Source organism: Dendrobates tinctorius, unplaced genomic scaffold (assembly GCF_039654945.1).
Source record: "Dendrobates tinctorius isolate UK_male_01 unplaced genomic scaffold, ASM3965494v1 ptg000231l, whole genome shotgun sequence".
Lineage (NCBI taxonomy): Eukaryota > Metazoa > Chordata > Amphibia > Anura > Dendrobatidae > Dendrobates > Dendrobates tinctorius.
This window is the reverse complement of record NW_027361898.1, coordinates 6,248,039-6,266,843: the sequence shown is the minus strand read 5'-3', so window position 1 is coordinate 6,266,843 and position 18,805 is coordinate 6,248,039. Positions and strand designations below refer to the sequence as shown.

The 18,805-nt window shown below is 47.3% G+C and overlaps 1 protein-coding gene and 1 long non-coding RNA gene across 3 annotated transcripts in view; one reads left to right on the top strand and one right to left on the bottom strand.

Annotated features, from left to right (window-relative positions):
- Positions 1–4,372, bottom strand: part of LOC141059865 (uncharacterized) — a 138,763-nt gene extending 134,391 nt beyond the window's left edge. Inside the window, exons 1-2 of the long non-coding RNA XR_012222616.1 lie at positions 4,114–4,372; positions 3,743–3,846 (exon numbers count right to left, since the gene is read on the bottom strand). This is a non-coding gene — a long non-coding RNA (uncharacterized lncRNA). The remainder of the gene's footprint in view (positions 1–3,742; positions 3,847–4,113) is intronic.
- ENTPD2 (ectonucleoside triphosphate diphosphohydrolase 2) overlaps positions 4,355–18,805 on the top strand; it is a 98,643-nt gene continuing 84,192 nt past the window's right edge. Inside the window, exon 1 of one of the 2 annotated variants that reach the window (XM_073556036.1) lies at positions 4,355–4,553. In XM_073556036.1, the coding sequence (XP_073412137.1) occupies positions 4,437–4,553 (117 nt within the window). In that variant the 5' untranslated portion in view covers positions 4,355–4,436. Of the gene's footprint in view, positions 4,554–4,663; positions 4,709–18,805 lie in introns of those variants that run through there. The other variant, XM_073556037.1, reaches the window with a different exon arrangement.

Genomic DNA, 18,805 nt, shown 5'->3' with positions numbered 1-18,805 from the left:
CTGTATAACAGAACAAGACACTTCTTGTATTAATCCATGTTACAATGACTTTTAGTTAATGCGTTGTAATCACATGTATTACAAACCACTAGATAAAAAGAAAAAAAAAAAGACAGACCATTGTTGGCAATGCATAGCAATGGAAACCACAAGACTAGCAGAACACAAATTAGCAAAAATTACAATTTTAGAATTTGGAAAATTTTGGAATTAGTCCTATGTTTAGATCAAATATGAAAAACAAGTTCACAAGTTCACTTCATAGAAGAACGGACCACCCATATAGGTTTTTTCACATCCAGCATGTGTACGGTTTATCAGAGGAGGCAGAGGCCATGAGGGATAAAAAAACAGCAAGCCATGCAACCTCCCCTCAGCTTTACCGAATGGCAATAAGGCTGGCAGAGGCGAGGGGCACAGGCAGAACGCTATTTTCCAGTCACCTAATTGCTCTTTTGTACATATCAGCCTATTGGGATTTCAAACATGGTCACTGAAAATCAATCTTTTTCAAACTAGTACGAAATGATGGCGGGAGACCACTTTATACACCTGTATCTTTAGTATTTTCGGCATGTAACTATGAATAATTCATATGATATGACTGGTACGTTTATTTAGCAGTGTTTCTTGCCCTGCAGGACCGGACACAGCCCTATTATTTCTACTTTGAACTATGTAATGCTACTTTTATCCCAATTGTAAATTAACTCTTGCTGACTGATTCCCTGAGAGATTACAGAAATGCAACAAGTGACCAGATTATTGGCAGGGGCCCTTGTAGGTGTGTGGTAAGGGCCGGGATTGGGGGGTGGTCCACTGCTTACCACTTCCGGACGACACAGGCACCAGGCGAAGCAAGGACAAGACAGTTCAGTTGCAACAGTTCCGGATTTTATTCGTCGTCCTCCTGATGACCACAACCACGCACTGCAGTTCTTTACCGTTCTCCGTCTCCAGGCCCGGGTACCTGCACCTTTCCTTCAGTCAAAGTAACGTCCCTCGCGGATCTTTCGCTGGGGCTGTCCTAGACAAATCTACCGCCAGCGCTTCACCTGCCTGAGGTCGTCGTCCAATCGGTACCCCTGGGGCCTCGTCTTCCCTGCGGTCCGTCGGGTCAGGGCCACCCCCCTGACTGTCTCTTTCCTGTCAGTCCCCTAGTCAAGCTCTTCGCTGTTCTCTGTCTTTTGCCGAGCTCCTCCCGGGACTAGCCTGCCTGGAACCCCAACCAGTCCTATTTTTCCCCTCTCTCACTGGGAATTCCCCTCCTGGGTTCCTATCTCCCCGCCCCCCATGACTAAGCGTTTCTCAAGCCCTAAGCTGCTGTTGAGTCCTGAACTACTCCCCCCTGCCATCTTGGGGTAATTTCTAGGTACTGCACTCTCTTGTCTGTCTTTCCCAGCTATCACCCAGCTGTCCTTGTCAATCTCCGTCCATAGTGCACCAACCGTTCCCTCCTACTTCAAGTTTGTCCGTCAAGTCACCTTCCCCACACGTGCAACATCTTCGGAGGAAGCACAGATCATGGATCCAACTCCCTACAGCCATGTGGAGTTTTATTGCTTTTGCTAATAAGTTTCGAAAAAATGTTTGTCTTATAATTTTTTTCCCATATTACTCATGTCAGTACTTAAAAGCTTGAAATATTGAAGGCATTATGCAGGATTAGAAAAATCTGTCTAAAACAGCGCCACACCTGTCCTCAGGTAGCACCTGGTATTGTAGCACAACCCAATGCAGCATGCTCAGCTGCAAAGCAGAAAAAAAATAAACAACCTACGGATAGGACTGGAAGAAAGTCTTCTTTTTTATGTTTTTTTTTTTTTTTTTTTTATTCACAATGGCAGACAAACCCTTTCTTGCTACCTGGATGGGCTCTTGAATTTGCCAGTTTTTCAGTTTCATTAGGACAATTCCTGGCGTCTGAATCACAAGATCTGTGATTAGGTCCTGAAATGATACAGATGTCACAGCTCCGACTCCTCGCACCTTGCTATTTCTGAATATCTCACACAAGATAACTATAAAAAGACATGCCAGTGGACTCGGTGGGACGGAGATAGGACGTAACCAAAACATTTTGTTTACCGCCCTTAGTACTTATAGCCCCCCCAATTGTAAAAGTTAATGCACACTTTTTGTTTTCCATGGACTCATTGACTTGCATGGTTGAGTGTAGTTCGATAATTGGATACAACCAGGGCATGTGCACGACCCCATAGAATAACATTGGTCTGAGTGCGATCTGATATTGCATCGCACTCAAACACAAAATATGGTCATGTACAAGAGCCCTTGGGCCAGACAAACGATATTAGGCCTGTTTCACACTTCAGTTATTTGACGTCAGTCAAAATCCACTGATTTTAGAAAAAAACGGATCCGACTTTTTTGGCGGATCCGTTTTTTTCCCCATAGACTTGCATTAGCGGCGGATTTTGACTCTTGGTCGTCCGTTGCAGCCATTGTTTTGACGGATCCGTTAGAATTTTAGCGTCCGCCGGCTGTAACGTTTTTTTCCCAGCGGCAGACCGCTATTTTAAAGTGCGCATGCTCTGAAGATTTTCCCTGTCATGCAATTTAACCCTAAACGGCGGTCTGGAAGCGGTGAAAAAGTCTCTCTCTCTCTAGACATCGGTTCCTTTAAATTTCATGCACTTAGCGGCTGCAGCTGATCCGTCCAAGAAACTGATCCTGTTGCATCCGTTTGTTGCAAAGCGGAAACGGATCCGTTTTTTTTCACACTTTGGAGGTTTGCAACTGAAGTGTGAAACAGGCCTGCTGGCGGTATTGACATGCGAGACTCGTCCGAGTTTCTCGCGTGTGAGTATGAGCCCTTAAGGGTGAGTTGTGACATTAATTGAACTCCATAGAAGTGGCAGCATGTTAATACTGGGAGTGGGTGACACTGATTGAACTTTGGATGGTGGAATTAGGGGCGTATGTAATCAGAGGTCGGGACACAATGCTCGGACTGTCTGGGGCTCTCCGAACTGCAGAGTAGCAGCTTCATGTCTTTCTATATGGCTGTCTGACTACGCCCTATGTGTGAAACATGTGAGAACTAAATAGCAGCATTAATTGTGCTGCCGATATTATACGGTAATAGGTGCATTAATAAGTTATAATTATCAAACATTGTTATTGGGGCACTAAAGTGACAATGTAAATGGTCAAAAAACTTTGGCCGTCACATTGACATTCACTTTCCCTGGTGTCACTTTTTATGCCTTTTGTATTTCACTATTCGTGACTGTTTTATGCAGGAGAATGATCTGCTGCCTGCTGAGCCCCCTGAAGGCTGCGCTCCCACCATGGCCTTGCAGTGCGTTCTTCATGCTCTCTCATAAACACAGCGTCTGAGGCTACGTGCACACGCTGCGGATTGGGGTGCGGATTTTGTAAAATCCGCAGGTAAATCTGCGCGGTTTTACCTGCGGATTGGTCTGCGGTTTTGCATCTCCTCAATGGAGGAGATGGCAAACCGCAGCGGAATCCGCAGAAAGAATTGACATGTCAATTCTTTCTGCGGTTTCAAAACCGCAGAAAAATCCGCACCATCTGCACTGCGGTTTTGTATTCCCATAGGGAATAATGGTATTGTACACCGCAGGAAAAACTGCTGCGGACCCTCAGCAGAATCCGCAGTGTGTGCACACACCCTTACAGTTCCAACAAAGTTGATGGGATTTATAGAGATCTCCCGCCCACAGTGCTTTTATTTTACTCAGCGTAAACGGACCTGCAGTGCGTTCTTAAATTCCGCAGCGTGTCAATCTCTCTGGCGGGTACGCTGGTTTTTCTGTGTGGATTTTCTCCCATAGACTTACATCAGATGTGAAAAATCTGCATGTAAAGAAAATAACACACAAATGTGGTTTTAGTGAATTTCTGGGGTGGACATACATCAAAATCTGCAAATAAGTATGTCAACGTTGAAAGTCAAATACCAGTAAGTATCAAAAACAAAGCAGATTTATTTGAAGCACAACACACCAACAAGAGATAAAACCTGCAGTGTCAAAAATGCAATACAAAAGCATGGTAAAAAAAAACGCAACGAAAACACAAGTCGCCTATAGGTGCAGAAATTCTGCAGCGTCAAAAACTCACCAAAGCTCATTGTGGGAACGTAACATTACTTTAGGTTGCAATGGACAGCACTTGGGAGCACCTGGCTAATATGTGTTTGACTTTGTGTCTAATGTGTATGCTGTTGGGTAGTGCAGCTGGTCAGCTCTGCACTCCATCTGTGTGTTGTATAGTTATATGGTGGGAATGCTCTTTCTGCTGATTGTGTGTATTGTCTTGTTGTTACACCCCAGACTCAGCCTTCTTGTACCTTGTGCACCTTCCCACCCAATAGCCTGTCTGCTGCCTCCTCCCACCTCCTTGTAAGAGCAGCAGGGACCAGCCAGAGCTCACAGCTGTTAGAGATGGCTAAAAAGCTGCTAGCTTTGTTCCTTCCCATTCTCCTCTGCCTCATTGGGGTGATAGGGATCCTGCTGTTGTCTCTGCCTGCAAAGGACATCAATGAGCCCCCCAAATACAAGGTGAGTGTGTGCAAAGACTGCATGGTCAGGAGCCCATGACAGCAGCTTGGGATTGCATGTGTATTCTTCTATAGCAATGCTGGCCTCCGGCAGGCAACATGTGAGGTTCACACACACAGCAAGCAATGTATGGGAGGACTCCCCCCAGCCCACAGGTATAGTGTCTGATTATGGGAGGATTCCCCCCAGCCCACAGGTATCGTGTCTGATTATGGGAGGATTCCCCCCAGCCCACAGGTATCGTGTCTGATTATGGGAGGATTCCCCCCAGCCCACAGGTATAGTGTCTGAGTATGGGAGGATTCCCCCCAGCCCACAGGTATCATGTCTGATTATGGGAGGATTCCCCCCCAGCCCACAGGTATCGTGTCTGATTATGGGAGGATTCCCCCCAGCCCACAGGTATCGTGTCTGATTATGGGAGGATTCCCCCCAGCCCACAGGTATCGTGTCTGATTATGGGAGGATTCCCCCCAGCCCACAGGTATAGTGTCTGAGTATGGGAGGATTCCCCCCAGCCCACAGGTATCATGTCTGATTATGGGAGGATCCCCCCCAGCCCACAGGTATCATGTCTGATTATGGGAGGATCCCCCCAGCCCACAGGTATAGTGTCTGAGTATGGGAGGATTTCCCCCCCCAGCCCACAGGTATAGTGTCTGAGTATGGGAGGATTTTCCCTCCCAGCCCACAGGTATAGTGTCTGAGTATGGGAGGATTCCCCCCCCCCTATAGTGTCTGAGTATGGGAGGATTCCCCCCCCCCTATAGTGTCTGAGTATGGGAGGATTTCCCCCCCCTATAGTGTCTGAGTATGGGAGGATTTCCCCCCCCAGCCCACAGGTATAGTGTCTGAGTATGGGAGGATTTCCCCTCCCAGCCCACAGGTATAGTGTCTGAGTATGGGAGGATTTCCGCCCCCCCCCAGCCCACAGGTATAGTGTCTGAGTATGGGAGGCTTTCCGCCCCCCCCCCAGCCCACAGGTATAGTGTCTGAGTATGGGAGGCTTTCCGCCCCCCCCCAGCCCACAGGTATAGTGTCTGAGTATGGGAGGCTTTCCGCCCCCCCCCAGCCCACAGGTATAGTGTCTGAGTATGGGAGGCTTTCCGCCCCCCCCCAGCCCACAGGTATAGTGTCTGAGTATGGGAGGCTTTCCGCCCCCCCCCCAGCCCACAGGTATAGTGTCTGAGTATGGGAGGATTTCCGCCCCCCCCCCAGCCCACAGGTATAGTGTCTGAGTATGGGAGGATTTCCGCCCCCCCCCAGCCCACAGGTATAGTGTCTGAGTATGGGAGGATTTCCGCCCCCCCCCCAGCCCACAGGTATAGTGTCTGAGTATGGGAGGATTTCCGCCCCCCCCCAGCCCACAGGTATAGTGTCTGAGTATGGGAGGATTTCCGCCCCCCCCCAGCCCACAGGTATAGTGTCTGAGTATGGGAGGATTTCCGCCCCCCCCCAGCCCACAGGTATAGTGTCTGAGTATGGGAGGATTTCCGCCCCCCCCCAGCCCACAGGTATAGTGTCTGAGTATGGGAGGATTTCCGCCCCCCCCCAGCCCACAGGTATAGTGTCTGAGTATGGGAGGATTTCCGCCCCCCCCCCCAGCCCACAGGTATAGTGTCTGAGTATGGGAGGATTTCCGCCCCCCCCCCCAGCCCACAGGTATAGTGTCTGAGTATGGGAGGATTTCCGCCCCCCCCCAGCCCACAGGTATAGTGTCTGAGTATGGGAGGATTTCCGCCCCCCCCCAGCCCACAGGTATAGTGTCTGAGTATGGGAGGATTGCCCCCCCGGGTATACTGTGTTAAGCACAGTGGTCACATACAGTATGTAGACCAGCTGTAGGACAGCACAGGTTCTCGCATGTCCTGGTAAAGAGCAGTAGTCACACTATATTTGTAAGCTATACCGCAGCCACAGTGCATTGAGTTGCAATCCAAATAGATGTAATCTACAACTTGGGTGCAATTTGCAACTGAATAGAAGTGAATGGAGACTAATCTGCTAGTGCAACTTTTGCTATTTGCCCCTAAGTTTGTATCAAGGTGGCTGCAGTTCACATAAATTGGCTCCCACCCATCCGCAGCATGTGTAGCCTTTTAAACTTTTTGTACAGTTTTGTGTGTGTGTGTATATATCCATTATGTTAAAAAGCAACAAATACACTATATTTCGGTGTTTTTAATCCAGAACTTTAAGGGTATGTTTACACGGTCAGTGGACGCTTCGTACAGCCGCAGCGTCCAGATATTACAGCATATTGGATGGGATTTTATGAAGTCCCATCTCCACTATGCGTGCAGGGACACCTGCGGCTTACCTGCGTAACCGGACATGCAGCGCGTCTTTCTAGATACAGCATGTCTATTTATCTTATGGAGACACTCAGTGTCCACAAGATAAATATCACCGTCTATGTATAGGATGCGGTGATTGCACATGTTTTCAATGAACACATGCAGAATCGCCACACGTACAAAAGCCGGCAGCGCTGTGGACGGAGCTGCGTCCAAAGCGTTGCCAATACTGAACGTGGAGACATACTCTAAAGATGTCTGCTTGCTGTCAGTGAATGGAAATGTCCCATTATGTTTTGCTTTTCACAGCTGAGCATTTGTCTCATCTGTATCCAATCGAGACCATTCTCTAGGCTAAAGAATGATACAATAGTGTAATGTACCCGGACAGGAGAAATCCCTGTAATGCCGATTTGTCTGTGACCTGGACATAGTCGCAGTCAGAATTGTAGAGTCAGTACAGATTGAAAACAAATGTTTCTATCCCCTTTCCTCTAGATGTTGAAACTTGTAAGAAATTGAAACAAAAGGGTACATTTTAAGTCCACTTTTTTTTAATTTTTTTTTTTTTTTTATGGTACCTGAATTTTGGGCAAAATAGAAAAAAATTCTATGTTTGCACCGTTTTGCAACCTTCAGAGCAAAAAGGCGTAAGTTTCACTACTTGATTCAAAAGTTTGGCCTATATAAAATGACTCCAGGGAAGAAGTGTAGGACATGTACGCCAAACTTGGTGATTTGTTATAAAGTGGTAATTGATGAATCAACCAAATACTTCTGGGAAAACCTCTCCCAAAATGACAAAACACGAAAAGAAAAAGCAAATATAGTATTTAAGAAAGGCGCAAAATGGGTAAAAAAAAAACCCAAACTGACAGACTTGGGTTTTTTTTGTCGCACAAGTTGAGACCATATCAATATCGTAATGTATGATGACTTGTGCTATAGTAATGGCAGCACCCATCTTTTACAAAAATAAAGCAAATATCTGGAGGGTAGAGGTGACCGTACATGACCTGCTCCACACACTGCATAACACTCGGCCAACCAATGTTTGTCCGTCCGTTAACTCTTCCAGCTCCCCCGTGGAGAAAAATACTTGGCCAACAGCCATCTCTCCAGACCTCTCCCCCCCCCCCCCCCCCAATGCATAGAAACGCTTGGCCAAGTTATTTCTCTCAACTCCTCCATGAAGAAAAATGCTTGCAACAGCCATGTCTCCTGAATCCCTCATGTACACAAACGCTTAGCCAACAGCTACAGCGGGTGAAAGAGGTATTTTACACGTCACCAATTTTCTAAGTACCTATCTCTAAAAATGCTATTGTCATGAAATTCTCATCAGATGGTAGTAACAGTAAACCAGTCCACACTGGCAAAGAAATAAAATCATAAATTAGGTTGTGTGTAATAATGAGAAATGACACAGGGAAAAAGTACTGAACACAGAAGAAAGGTGCAGACAGTCATGACACCAGCTGAAATCTATTATTAATTATAAGGCAATCCACTTATTCACTTATCCACTGCCACTTATTGAAAAATATCAGCTGGTTTAACTGATGGCCTATGAGGGTATGTGCACATGTTGCGGATTCATCTGCAGATCAGCAGCGGATTTGGCCCTGCGGATCCGCAGCAGTGTTCCATGGGATGTACAGTACCATGTTATCCTATGGAAAACCAAAACCGCTGTGCACATGCTGCAGAAAAATACGTGCGGAAATGCAGCGGTTTATTTTCCACAGCATGTCAATTCTTTGTGCGGATTCCGCAGCGTTTTTACAGGCCATTTTGGCCTGCAGAGTCCGCGCGGAAAAATCTGCAACATGTGCACATACCTTAAAAATCACCAAGGTGTCCCCCCCCTTTGCATTAATTACTTCGAGTCTCTGTTGATTCTTCTTAGTTGCTTAAGGGTGGGTAGGTGCACACGTTGCGGATTTGGCTGAATCCGCAGGTAAAATGACCTGCGTTTTACCTGCGGATTTTGTACGGATTCCACCTGCGTTTTTACACCTGATTCCTATAATTGAAAAGGTGTAAAAACGCTGCGGATTCCGCGGAAAATAAATCGCAGCAAATCTGTGCGGAATTCTCCGCAGCATGTGCACAGTGGATTTGGTTTTCCATAGGTTTACATGGTACTGTACTCCGTATGGAAGACTGCTGCGGATCCGCAACATGTGCACATACCCTAAAATCTTGGTTGTTGACATCAATCAACCTGATTATTAGAGATCCCTATCCCCAGATACGATAATACAGTGGCACTTCTCCTTACTGCTGGTTGTCGTTGATGGTCCTTGATTTTATGTATAACCATTATAAGCAAGTTTATTTCTAATTGTTGGTGGTCCACCACATCTTAGGAACCTCAGTAGCTAGTTTCTCCTGGGTATTGACTTGATTAGCTGTAATCATTGGGCAATCCCTTTTTATAAGATGACTTTTCATTCTAGTTGGCATCTGTCAGTTGTTTGAGCACCACTTTTTATTTTCTTTGGGAGCTGTATGACCTATGATTATAAAGCCTTCGTGAAGTGTAACTATGGGTCAGAGCTTTGTGAGGACGAGAGTTCATGGTCTTGGTTATTTTCTCTTGGATGCTAATTATTTTTATTATTTATATAGCACCATTGATTCCATGGTTATACATAAGAAGGGGGTTACATACAAATTACAGATATCACTTACAGTAAACAAAGTTACAATGACAGACTGATACAGAGGCCTTGTGGTCTTACAGTCTACAGGATGGTGGGGAAGGAGACAGTAGGTTGGAGGGTTGCAGCAGTTCCGGTGTTGGTTGAGGTGATATCTCCAGTAGTGTTGAGGAGGTCGTGAGGTCATTGCAGGCTGTAGGCTTTCTTGAAGAGGTGGGTTTTCAGGTTAATGGAACTAGAATGGGTACAAAGGAGGGCAACAAAATAAAGGGGATGGGGGAACTACAATACCCACAGAGATTAGCAAAATTAGGATTATTTAGTCTAGAAAAAAGACGACTGAGGGGCGATCTATAACCATGTATAAATATATAAGGGGACAATACAAATATCTCTCCGAGGATCTGTTTATACCAAGAAAGGCGACGGTCACAAGGGGGCATTCTCTGCGTCTGGAGGAGAAAAGGTTTTTCCACCAACATAGAAAAGGATTCTTTACAGTTAGGGCAGTGAGAATCTGGAATTCCCTGCCTGAGGAGGTGGTGATGGCGAATTCAGTTGAAGGGTTCAAGAGAGGCCTGGATGTCTTCCTGGAGCATAATAATATTGTATCTTACAGTTATTGTTAGGTTCTTTAGAAGGACGTAGATCTGGGGATTTATTGACAGAATCTTATAGGCTGAACTGGATGGACTAATGTGTTTTTGTTTTTTTTTTTTTTGTTTTTTTTTTGGCCTTACTAACTATATTACTATATTCCGTCTGAAGGATCCGAATGTGGTAGATAGTCGGACATGTTGGGGCAAAGAATTCCAGAGGATGGGGGCTATTCGGGACAAGTCTTGGAGTCGGTTGGATGAGGAGCGAATAAGTGTGTAGGAGAGGAGGTCTTGGGATGACCAGAGATTACGTGAGGGATGGTATTGGGAGATTAGTTCAGAGACAAATGGGGGAGACAGGTTATAGATGGCCTTGTAGGTCAGTATTAGTAATTTGAACTGGATACGCTGAGGGAATGGAAGCCAGTGAAGAGATTTGCAGAGGGGAGAAGTGAGGAGAGAGATGAATTAGTCGGGCAGGAGAGTTAAGGATGGGCTGGAGAGGTGCGAGGGTGTTAGTGGGGAAACCACAGAAAAGGATGTTGCAGTAGTCAAGGCGGGAGATGAGGGCGTGCACAAGCATTTTAGTAGATTTAGGAAAGGACGTATTCTGGAAATATTTTTGAGCTGGGGGCGACAGGACGTAGAAAGAGCTTGGATGTGTGGTTTGAAGGACAGGGCAGAGTCAAAGGTTACTCCGAGGCAGTGGACTTCTGGTACGGGGGAAAGCGTGATTTCATTAATTGTGATAGGTCAGGTAAGGAAGATCTGTGACATGGAGGAAAGATGATGAGTTCAGATTTGTCCACATTGAGCTTGAGGAAGCGAGAGGAGAAGGAGCATATGGCTAATAGGCAGTGCACTCCGGTATTCTGGACAGCAGAGAGGTGACGTCTGGGTAAATATAATCATAGTTGTAATGGTTCATATGTGCTGGAAAGCAATGAATGTGGAAATCCCTCTACGGTGAAGCAAAGAAGTGCTTGACCACTGCACTTCTGAGTCTCTTCACAATATTCGTCTGTGCTTCGGACCCCTTGGGCCCTACAGTTACTTGACCTCTCACAATGGCAGGAAATAGACGACTGGATTCTACTCATGGACTGTTTAGCATTGCAACATCTGGAGTTCAAGCTTGCAGTGACTACAATAGTTATCATACAAATATTCAAAACATATACGGTACTCACAACTATAGCGGTTACAGACATGTCAGTATTGGAGTATGTGCACACGTTGCAGATTTGCTCTTGTAAAAATCTGCACGGATTCTTCATCTCTTGGCAGATAACACAGTTGAAAATCCGCGTGTTTTTTGATGTGGATTTTTCTTCGGTTGTCCATGACAGCACCACCTGAGAGAGTGGATCCGCCCTTTAGGAACAGGAAACCTACAGATACAAAAAGGCGGCACCTCTCCCACGCATCAGTTGGTTTCCTGTTCCTAGAGGACGGGACTTCAGATCGTCCATCATGGAGTCGTCGAGGGATTCCCAGGCCGGCTGACCGACCCAGGTAGCGGGGGGTTCTCCTACCTCGGTCACGCTCGGGTCCCTGGAAGCGCCACGGTGGGGCCGGGTAGGTCGCCACGGCAGTGGTCGGAGCAGGTGGAGCACAGGGTCCGGTGGACAGCCGCCTCCATGTTGCGGGCACCAGGTATGTATGCCCCGGGCCCCTCCTAGTGCGTTCTCCCCCGGGGGTCCGGTCCCCCTCCCCTATCCGGGCGGCGGTGGCGCCTGGTCGGCGGGCGCGGGGCGGCGGGCATACCGGAGCCGGGGGTTGCCGTGCCGGCTCCTTCCGCGCGCTCCCACGGGCTCTGATGAGCAGCGGAAGTGACGCGGCGGAAGGGGCGGGTCCGGGAACGCCGAAACCGGAAGTCGGGTGCCGGCCGGCTTTCCAGTGCACGCCGCGGGTTCACGGCGGCCTGGGGTGGCGCGCGGTGCCCGGGGAGGGGGTGGCCGGTACAGGCGGGGGGGGGGGGGTGCCACGCCAGAACCCTGCTGACCCGGCTGGGAGGCCTTAAAAACAGGAGGTGACGCTGCTGGGGTGCTTCTGAAGGCCCAGCAATGGAGACGACAGAAGCCCCCATAGAGCAGCAGGACGAGGCGCAGGAGCGCCCACAGAAACAGGCCACGGTGAAGCCTCGTGCGAGTGGCCAGCAAAAAAAAGCAGAAACGTCCGAGCGAACAGAGCCACAGAAGTTCCTCCAGGATAAAGGACCCTCCTGCCTCCCTCCGTGATCCGGTTCCTGCCTCATCTGCATGGGTAAGAGATCTCCGTGAATGTACCCTGATGCAGTGTTCCCTTATGGGGGTTTTTTTCGCAGGGGAGGAAAGCTACGGGAAAACCGAAGCACGGGGAATGTGCCCTCTGTAGTTGCCCCTTGCCAGACGGCCACCCTAAAACGTTGTCAGCCATGCGTGCGACAAACGGTAGGGGTTGGATAGGGACGGGAGCCCAGGGGTAGATTGACAGGCCCTTACACTCTCCCCCGTCCATACAGGTAGCGGAAGAAACGCCGGACTTCACCACAAGCCTGAGGGAAATTATCAGGTCGGAAATGAAGGCCCTATCTAAAAGGGATTCTTCTAAAGGAAGAGAAATTAGTCTCTCAGGTTCGGAGTCCTCAGCCGCCCCTAGGAACGATGACTCCTCAGATTCCCCGGCCTCCACTTCGTCTTCTTCAGAGGAAGACTCAAGCCAATTCTGCTTCCCCTTGGATCAAATGGATAGGCTGGTTAAAGCAATAAGGTCCACCATGGGGGTAGCAGACGCAAAAACAGAACTTTCCGCACAGGACGTGATGTTCGGGGGTCTAGATCCCAGAAAGCGCAGGGCCTTTCCTTTAAATAACAAAGTCCAGAGCCTGATAGATAGGGAATGGAAAAGACCTGAAAAAAGGGGCTCCTTGCCACCTGCCTTCAAGTGGAGGTACCCGTTGGATGATCCAGTGGTAAACAGATGGGATAAGGCCCCTAAGCTGGACGCAGCAGTAGCCAAAGCCTGCAAAAAATCCTCCATACCATTCGATGACATGGCCTCCTTAAAAGACCCGCTGGATAAAAAAGCGGATTCCTTTCTAAAGGGAACATGGGAGATGTCAGCAGGCGCTTTAAGACCAGCGATAGCTGCCACATGTACGGCCAGATCCAGGATGGTCTGGCTAGATCAACTGGATTCCCAACTGAAGGACGGAGCCTCAAGAGCATCCATCCGGAAAACCCTACCAATCATCCAAAGTGCTGCCGCTTTTTTGGCTGATGCCTCAGCAGACTCTGCGAGAATGGCGGCGAGGACCGCGAGTTTATCTATCGCAGCACGAAGGGCTCTCTGGTTAAAATGCTGGCCAGTAGATATCCAGGCCAGGTCACGACTCTGCTCCATTCCATGCGAGGGGGAATATCTTTTTGGCCCCGTTTTGGATGAACTTTTAGAGAAGGCCGGGGATGATAAAAAGAAGTTCCCCAGTCTGCTGAACCCTTCTTATAGACCTCCCTTTACTAGGAAAGGATATTTCCATAGAAGGCCGTCCAGGGACCGGGGCAGATGGGATGACAAGAAAAGGAGGGGTACAGGTTTCATGTTCGGAGGTGGGGGGGGGGGGGGCAGCAAGAAGGTCCAGCCCGTGACACTAAAAAGCCGCCCCAATGACTAGCTGCTCCGGTAGGGGGGAGACTAGCTGCCTTCTACCCAGCCTGGTCTAGGATTTCTAGTAGTAGCTGGATACTGGGGGTGATAGCTGCGGGTCTACGACTAGAGTTCACCCGGGTCCCCCAAGATCGTTTTAAGGTCACCCCGCTCAGGACTTTCACATCAGAACAAGCTGCCCTGGAGGCCGAGGTTCATGATCTTTGCCGCAAGAAGGTCCTAACTATGGTTCCAGAAGGAGAAAGGGGAAAAGGTTTCTACTCCCCTCTGTTCCTGGTCCGCAAGCCAGACGGCTCCTTTAGGACTATAATAAATATTAAGTCCCTAAACGATTTCCTGGTCATACGCCCGTTTAAAATGCAGACCATTAATTCATCAATAAAAATGCTGTTTTAAAAATTGCTTTATGGTAGTGTTAGATTTAAAAGATGCTTACTACCATATACCCATTCATGCAGCTCATCAGCGCTTCCTCAGAGTGGCGGTTCAGTTAGATGGGTCAGTCCAGCATTTCCAATATGTGGCCCTCCCCTTTGGGGTGGCAGTCGCTCCCCGAGTATTTACTAAAGTGGTAGCGGAGGTTATGGCCCATCTACGTGAATCAGACATTCTAGTAGTTCCCTACTTAGAGGACTTCCTGATTGTAGGGAAAACGGTGAGACATTGTATGGAACAGCTACGAAGGGCAATGTCTGCCTTAGAGCGGTTAGGTTGGCTGCTTAACATTTAAAAAATCTCGGTTGCAACCGATGAGAGTCCAACAATTCTTGGGCTTGATCCTAGATTCTGAGAAACAGGAATGCCATCTGCCTCCGGAGAAGCTTGTTCGCCTACACTATCAGGTCCTGAACGCTTCCAATAACCCCACCATGTCCCTCAGGAAAGCCATGTCCCTTCTGGGTTATCTTTCTTCCTGTATCCCGGCTGTCCTGTGGGCCCAATTCCATTCTAGAACACTACAGGGCGAAGTTTTAGTACATCAGAGTGCTCGGAGGTTACTTAGAGGGCCAGCTAACCTTGTCCCGGAACACAAGGGAGTCCCTAGAGTGGTGGCTAGACAAGGATAATTTATCCAGAGGGGTTCCCTGGGAGTATGACACATCCCGCATAATCACCACAGATGCTAGCCCTTCCGGTTGGGGTGCCCATATGGGTGAGATTCTGGTACAGGGCCTATGGGAGCATCATCAGATAGAGATGTCATCTAACCTGAAAGAGTTGACAGCAGTAGAACAGGCAGCTAAGAGACTACTTGTGTATCTACAGGGCCATCATGTGCGGGTGTTCTCCGACAATCAGGTCACCGTGGCTTATATCAACCACCAAGGCGGGACTTGTTCCAAACCCCTGATGAATGTGGCAGAACGGTTGTTCCAGCTAGCAGAGCGGCATTTTCTATCTTTTTAACAGCGCTACATATAAAAGGGAAAGAAAATATCAGCAGATTTCTTAAGCCGCAATCTACTAAGACAAGGAGAATGGTCCCTAAAAACTTCCATCTTCGACCTGATTGTACAAAAATGGGGTCAACCAGAGATAGCTCTCTTCGCTACCATGGAAAACAGGAAAGTAAGGCAGTTCTGCTCCCTAAATCCCAGAGAGAACCCCCTGGCGGTAGATGCCTTTCTGATAAAGTGGGACTTCAGGCTAGCATACGCCTTCCCTCCCCTATCACTACTACCCCTGGTGTTGAGGAAAATCAGGAGGGACAGAGCGAGGGTTATAGTTATCACTCCATTTTGGCCCAGGAGGGCATGGTTCTCATGCCTCAGGACCATGTCGGTGTCCGAGCCTTGGGTCCTTCCAGACATCCCGGATCTCCTATCCCAGGGCCCAGTCTTCCATCCTCAGGTGACTGGCCTACATCTGACGGAGTGGAGTTTGAACGGACATTGCTAAGAGATAAAGGCTTCTCCCCAGACCTGATTAACACTCTACTTTAAAAGTAGAAAAATGATCACTACCAAAATCTGTCAGGATTTGGAAGAGATTCCTTCAGAACTCCGGAATAGTCGCTGGGGGTTCAGCACCTATAAACCAGATCTTAGTTTCTTCAGAAAGGTCTGGATATGGGGCTTTCCACTAGTACCCTAAAAGTACAGGTATCAGCCTTGGTGGCCCTCTTTAGCTGCAACATAGCGGGTAATTACTGGATCAGTAGATTCATTAAAGCAGCAGGTAGATCCAGGCCAATAGTGAAAGATAGGTTCATGCCGTGGGACTTAAACCTAGTCCTCATGGCTATGACAGAGGCTCCATTCGAACCCATTTCATCAACTTCCATAAAAAAACCTGTCCCTTAAAGTAGCCTATCAAATGGAACCAGCAAAGGCTAGGCAGGCAGCTGCGAGCTGATAGCGTGGGAAGGGGCCATGGATATTTGCCCCCCCCCCCCAGGCTAAAAACATCAGCTTTCAGCTGCCCCAGAAATGGTGCATCTTATAGATGCGCCAATTCTGGCATTTGACCTCCGCTCTTCCCACTTGCCCTGTAGCGGTGGCAAGTGGGGTAATATTTGTGGGGTTGATGTCACCTTTTTGTATTGACATCAAGCCCACGGCTTGGTAATGGACAGGCGTTTATAAGATACCTAACCATTACTACTCCTATAGTGATATGGTAAATAAAGACAGACACCCAGAATAAAGTCCTTTTATTTAAAATAATCACAGACTCCTTTATTAATCTTAATTTCCAATACTTACTGCATTGCCTAATTCCCCGAAGCCCCTGATCTCTTGCAACAAAAATAAAATAAACCAACACAAATACTCCCTGGTCAGCCATGGTTCTAAATGAGTGTCCCGCGACTATCTTGAGTGTAGAACAGTCACATCAGATGTGACTGCTCTGGTGATACACTGAGGTCACCCAAGTTAATGCTCACAGCACGAACTCCCAGTGACCTCTGACGGAGGCGCAGTGATACAGTGTGGGAGGATACCTCCTGTCAGTGTATCATCAGAGCCATGTAGAGTGGTCACATTTCCCGATGTGACTGTTCTACACAAGAGATCGTCGTGGGTCACTCCTTATTTAGGACTATAGCAGACCAGGGAATATTTGTGTTGGTTTATTTTTATTAGAGAAGATTGAGGGCGTCTGGGAATTGGGTGTTTGAGTATGAATGGGTTTTGATTTACACTTGAACACGGTCGCCAGATGATGGGACTACTACTGTCCCATAATCGGCTCATGCTGTCACTGTTATAGATGACGCTAGACATAGCCGGATGGGAGTAGTAGTCCCATCAGACGATGCCTGGCTGCAGACAGGCACCCCCTCCTCATCTGCAGCGTTTTTCGCACGCTAATCTGCAGATCTCTTTACACATGAGGTTTAGCTGCAGATTTGACTGACTCATTGTAAGTCAATGGGTGAGAAACACTGCAGATTCACAAAAAGAATTGACATGCTGCAGAAAATAAAACGCTGTGAAACTGCGTGGAATTCTCCGCAGCATGTGCGCACCAATTCTGAATTCCCATTGATTTACATCAGTTGTGCTATACATTACGGATGTGGTGCAAATCCGTGTGGGGGGGGGGGAAAAACGATGCGGATCAGCATAAAAATCCGCAACATGTGCATATAGCCTAAGTCTCTATATTAATATTTAATTTGTAGAAAGTGGGTTACTACAATGTGCAACCTACATATGAATACAGAGTATCCAAAAACACCACTCTCAGAAATATAAAATTAGTTTTATTGCACAAAAAATATTAAACATGGACCATAGCATAACTGATGCATAACAGATGATACAAAAAAAGGAAGGTAAATCAAGGGTAGAAAAAAGAGATGGTAAGTCAAGTCTGACCATGGGTACATTAGAGATTACTAAGCAATGTTAAGCAGAAAATTACTTATCAATTCTTAATAGTGATTTATATTTTATATGCATTTTGGAATTCGGTCAGTCCATATAGAAGCAAATGCAGTATATTGCTTACCCATAGTAGAATCAGCAGCCCATAAAGGTTACCACAACCACCCCAGTTGTGGTAACCTTTTATGGTCTGCTGATTCTACCATGGATAAGCAATGTACTGCATTTGCTTCTATATGTACTGACAAATTATAATCAGTTATTTGCATTTTGGAATTTGATTAGTAATTTTTTTGCTTAACACTGTATAATCTCTACTGTACCCATGGTCAGACTTGACTTACCACCTCCTTTTTTCTACACTTGATTTTTTTTTTTTTGCATTCTCGTACATGCATCAGTGACTTACAATAGTCTGTCCAGGACACAGAGATGAACATAAATCATGTTCTCTAATGTTTAGTAATACTGGATATTTTTTTTTCTTTTTGGGGGGGGGGGGGGATTCAACATGAGTCTGGGATGCCAAGAAGACCTGGAGAAATCCTAAAACTAAGGGGTCTTTCAGACGTCAGTGTGTCTGGTACGTGTGGTGACAGTTTTCACAAGTACCGGAGACACTTACCCGTGCAAATGAATGGGTCTGTGCACATGTCAGTGTGTTTCCACGGACCGTGAGTCTGTGGGCAAATTTGCTGACATGTCCGTTTAACAGCAGCACGGGCCACAAAACATCCTGCACACAGATGACATCCGTGTGACATGTACAGTCGCCTGGAAAGCAGTGGTACTGTTAGCGCTGTTTCCCCTGCTCTGCTGGTGCTCTGCTTTATACATGCTGTGTTTTATTTACCTTACAACTATACAATTAGTAATGGAGAGGTGTCTTAAGGATACCTCTCCATTACTAATCTTATGGGCTTGTCACCTGACAATACAAAGGTGATATAGACCTCACAAATATTACTCCACTTGCCATTGCCACAGATCAAGTGGGAAGAGCCACATCTAAAAGATGTGCCTCTTCTGGGTGGCTGCGGGCTGTTTCTTTTTAGGCTGTGGGGTCAAAATCCATGACCCCTTACCAGCCTGAGAATACGTGCCCCCAGCTGTCTGCTTTAGCAAGGCTGGCTGTCAAAAATGGGGGGGACCCCATGCCATTTTATTTATTTAAAAAAATAAAATAACAAAGCTTGGGGACTACTCTAT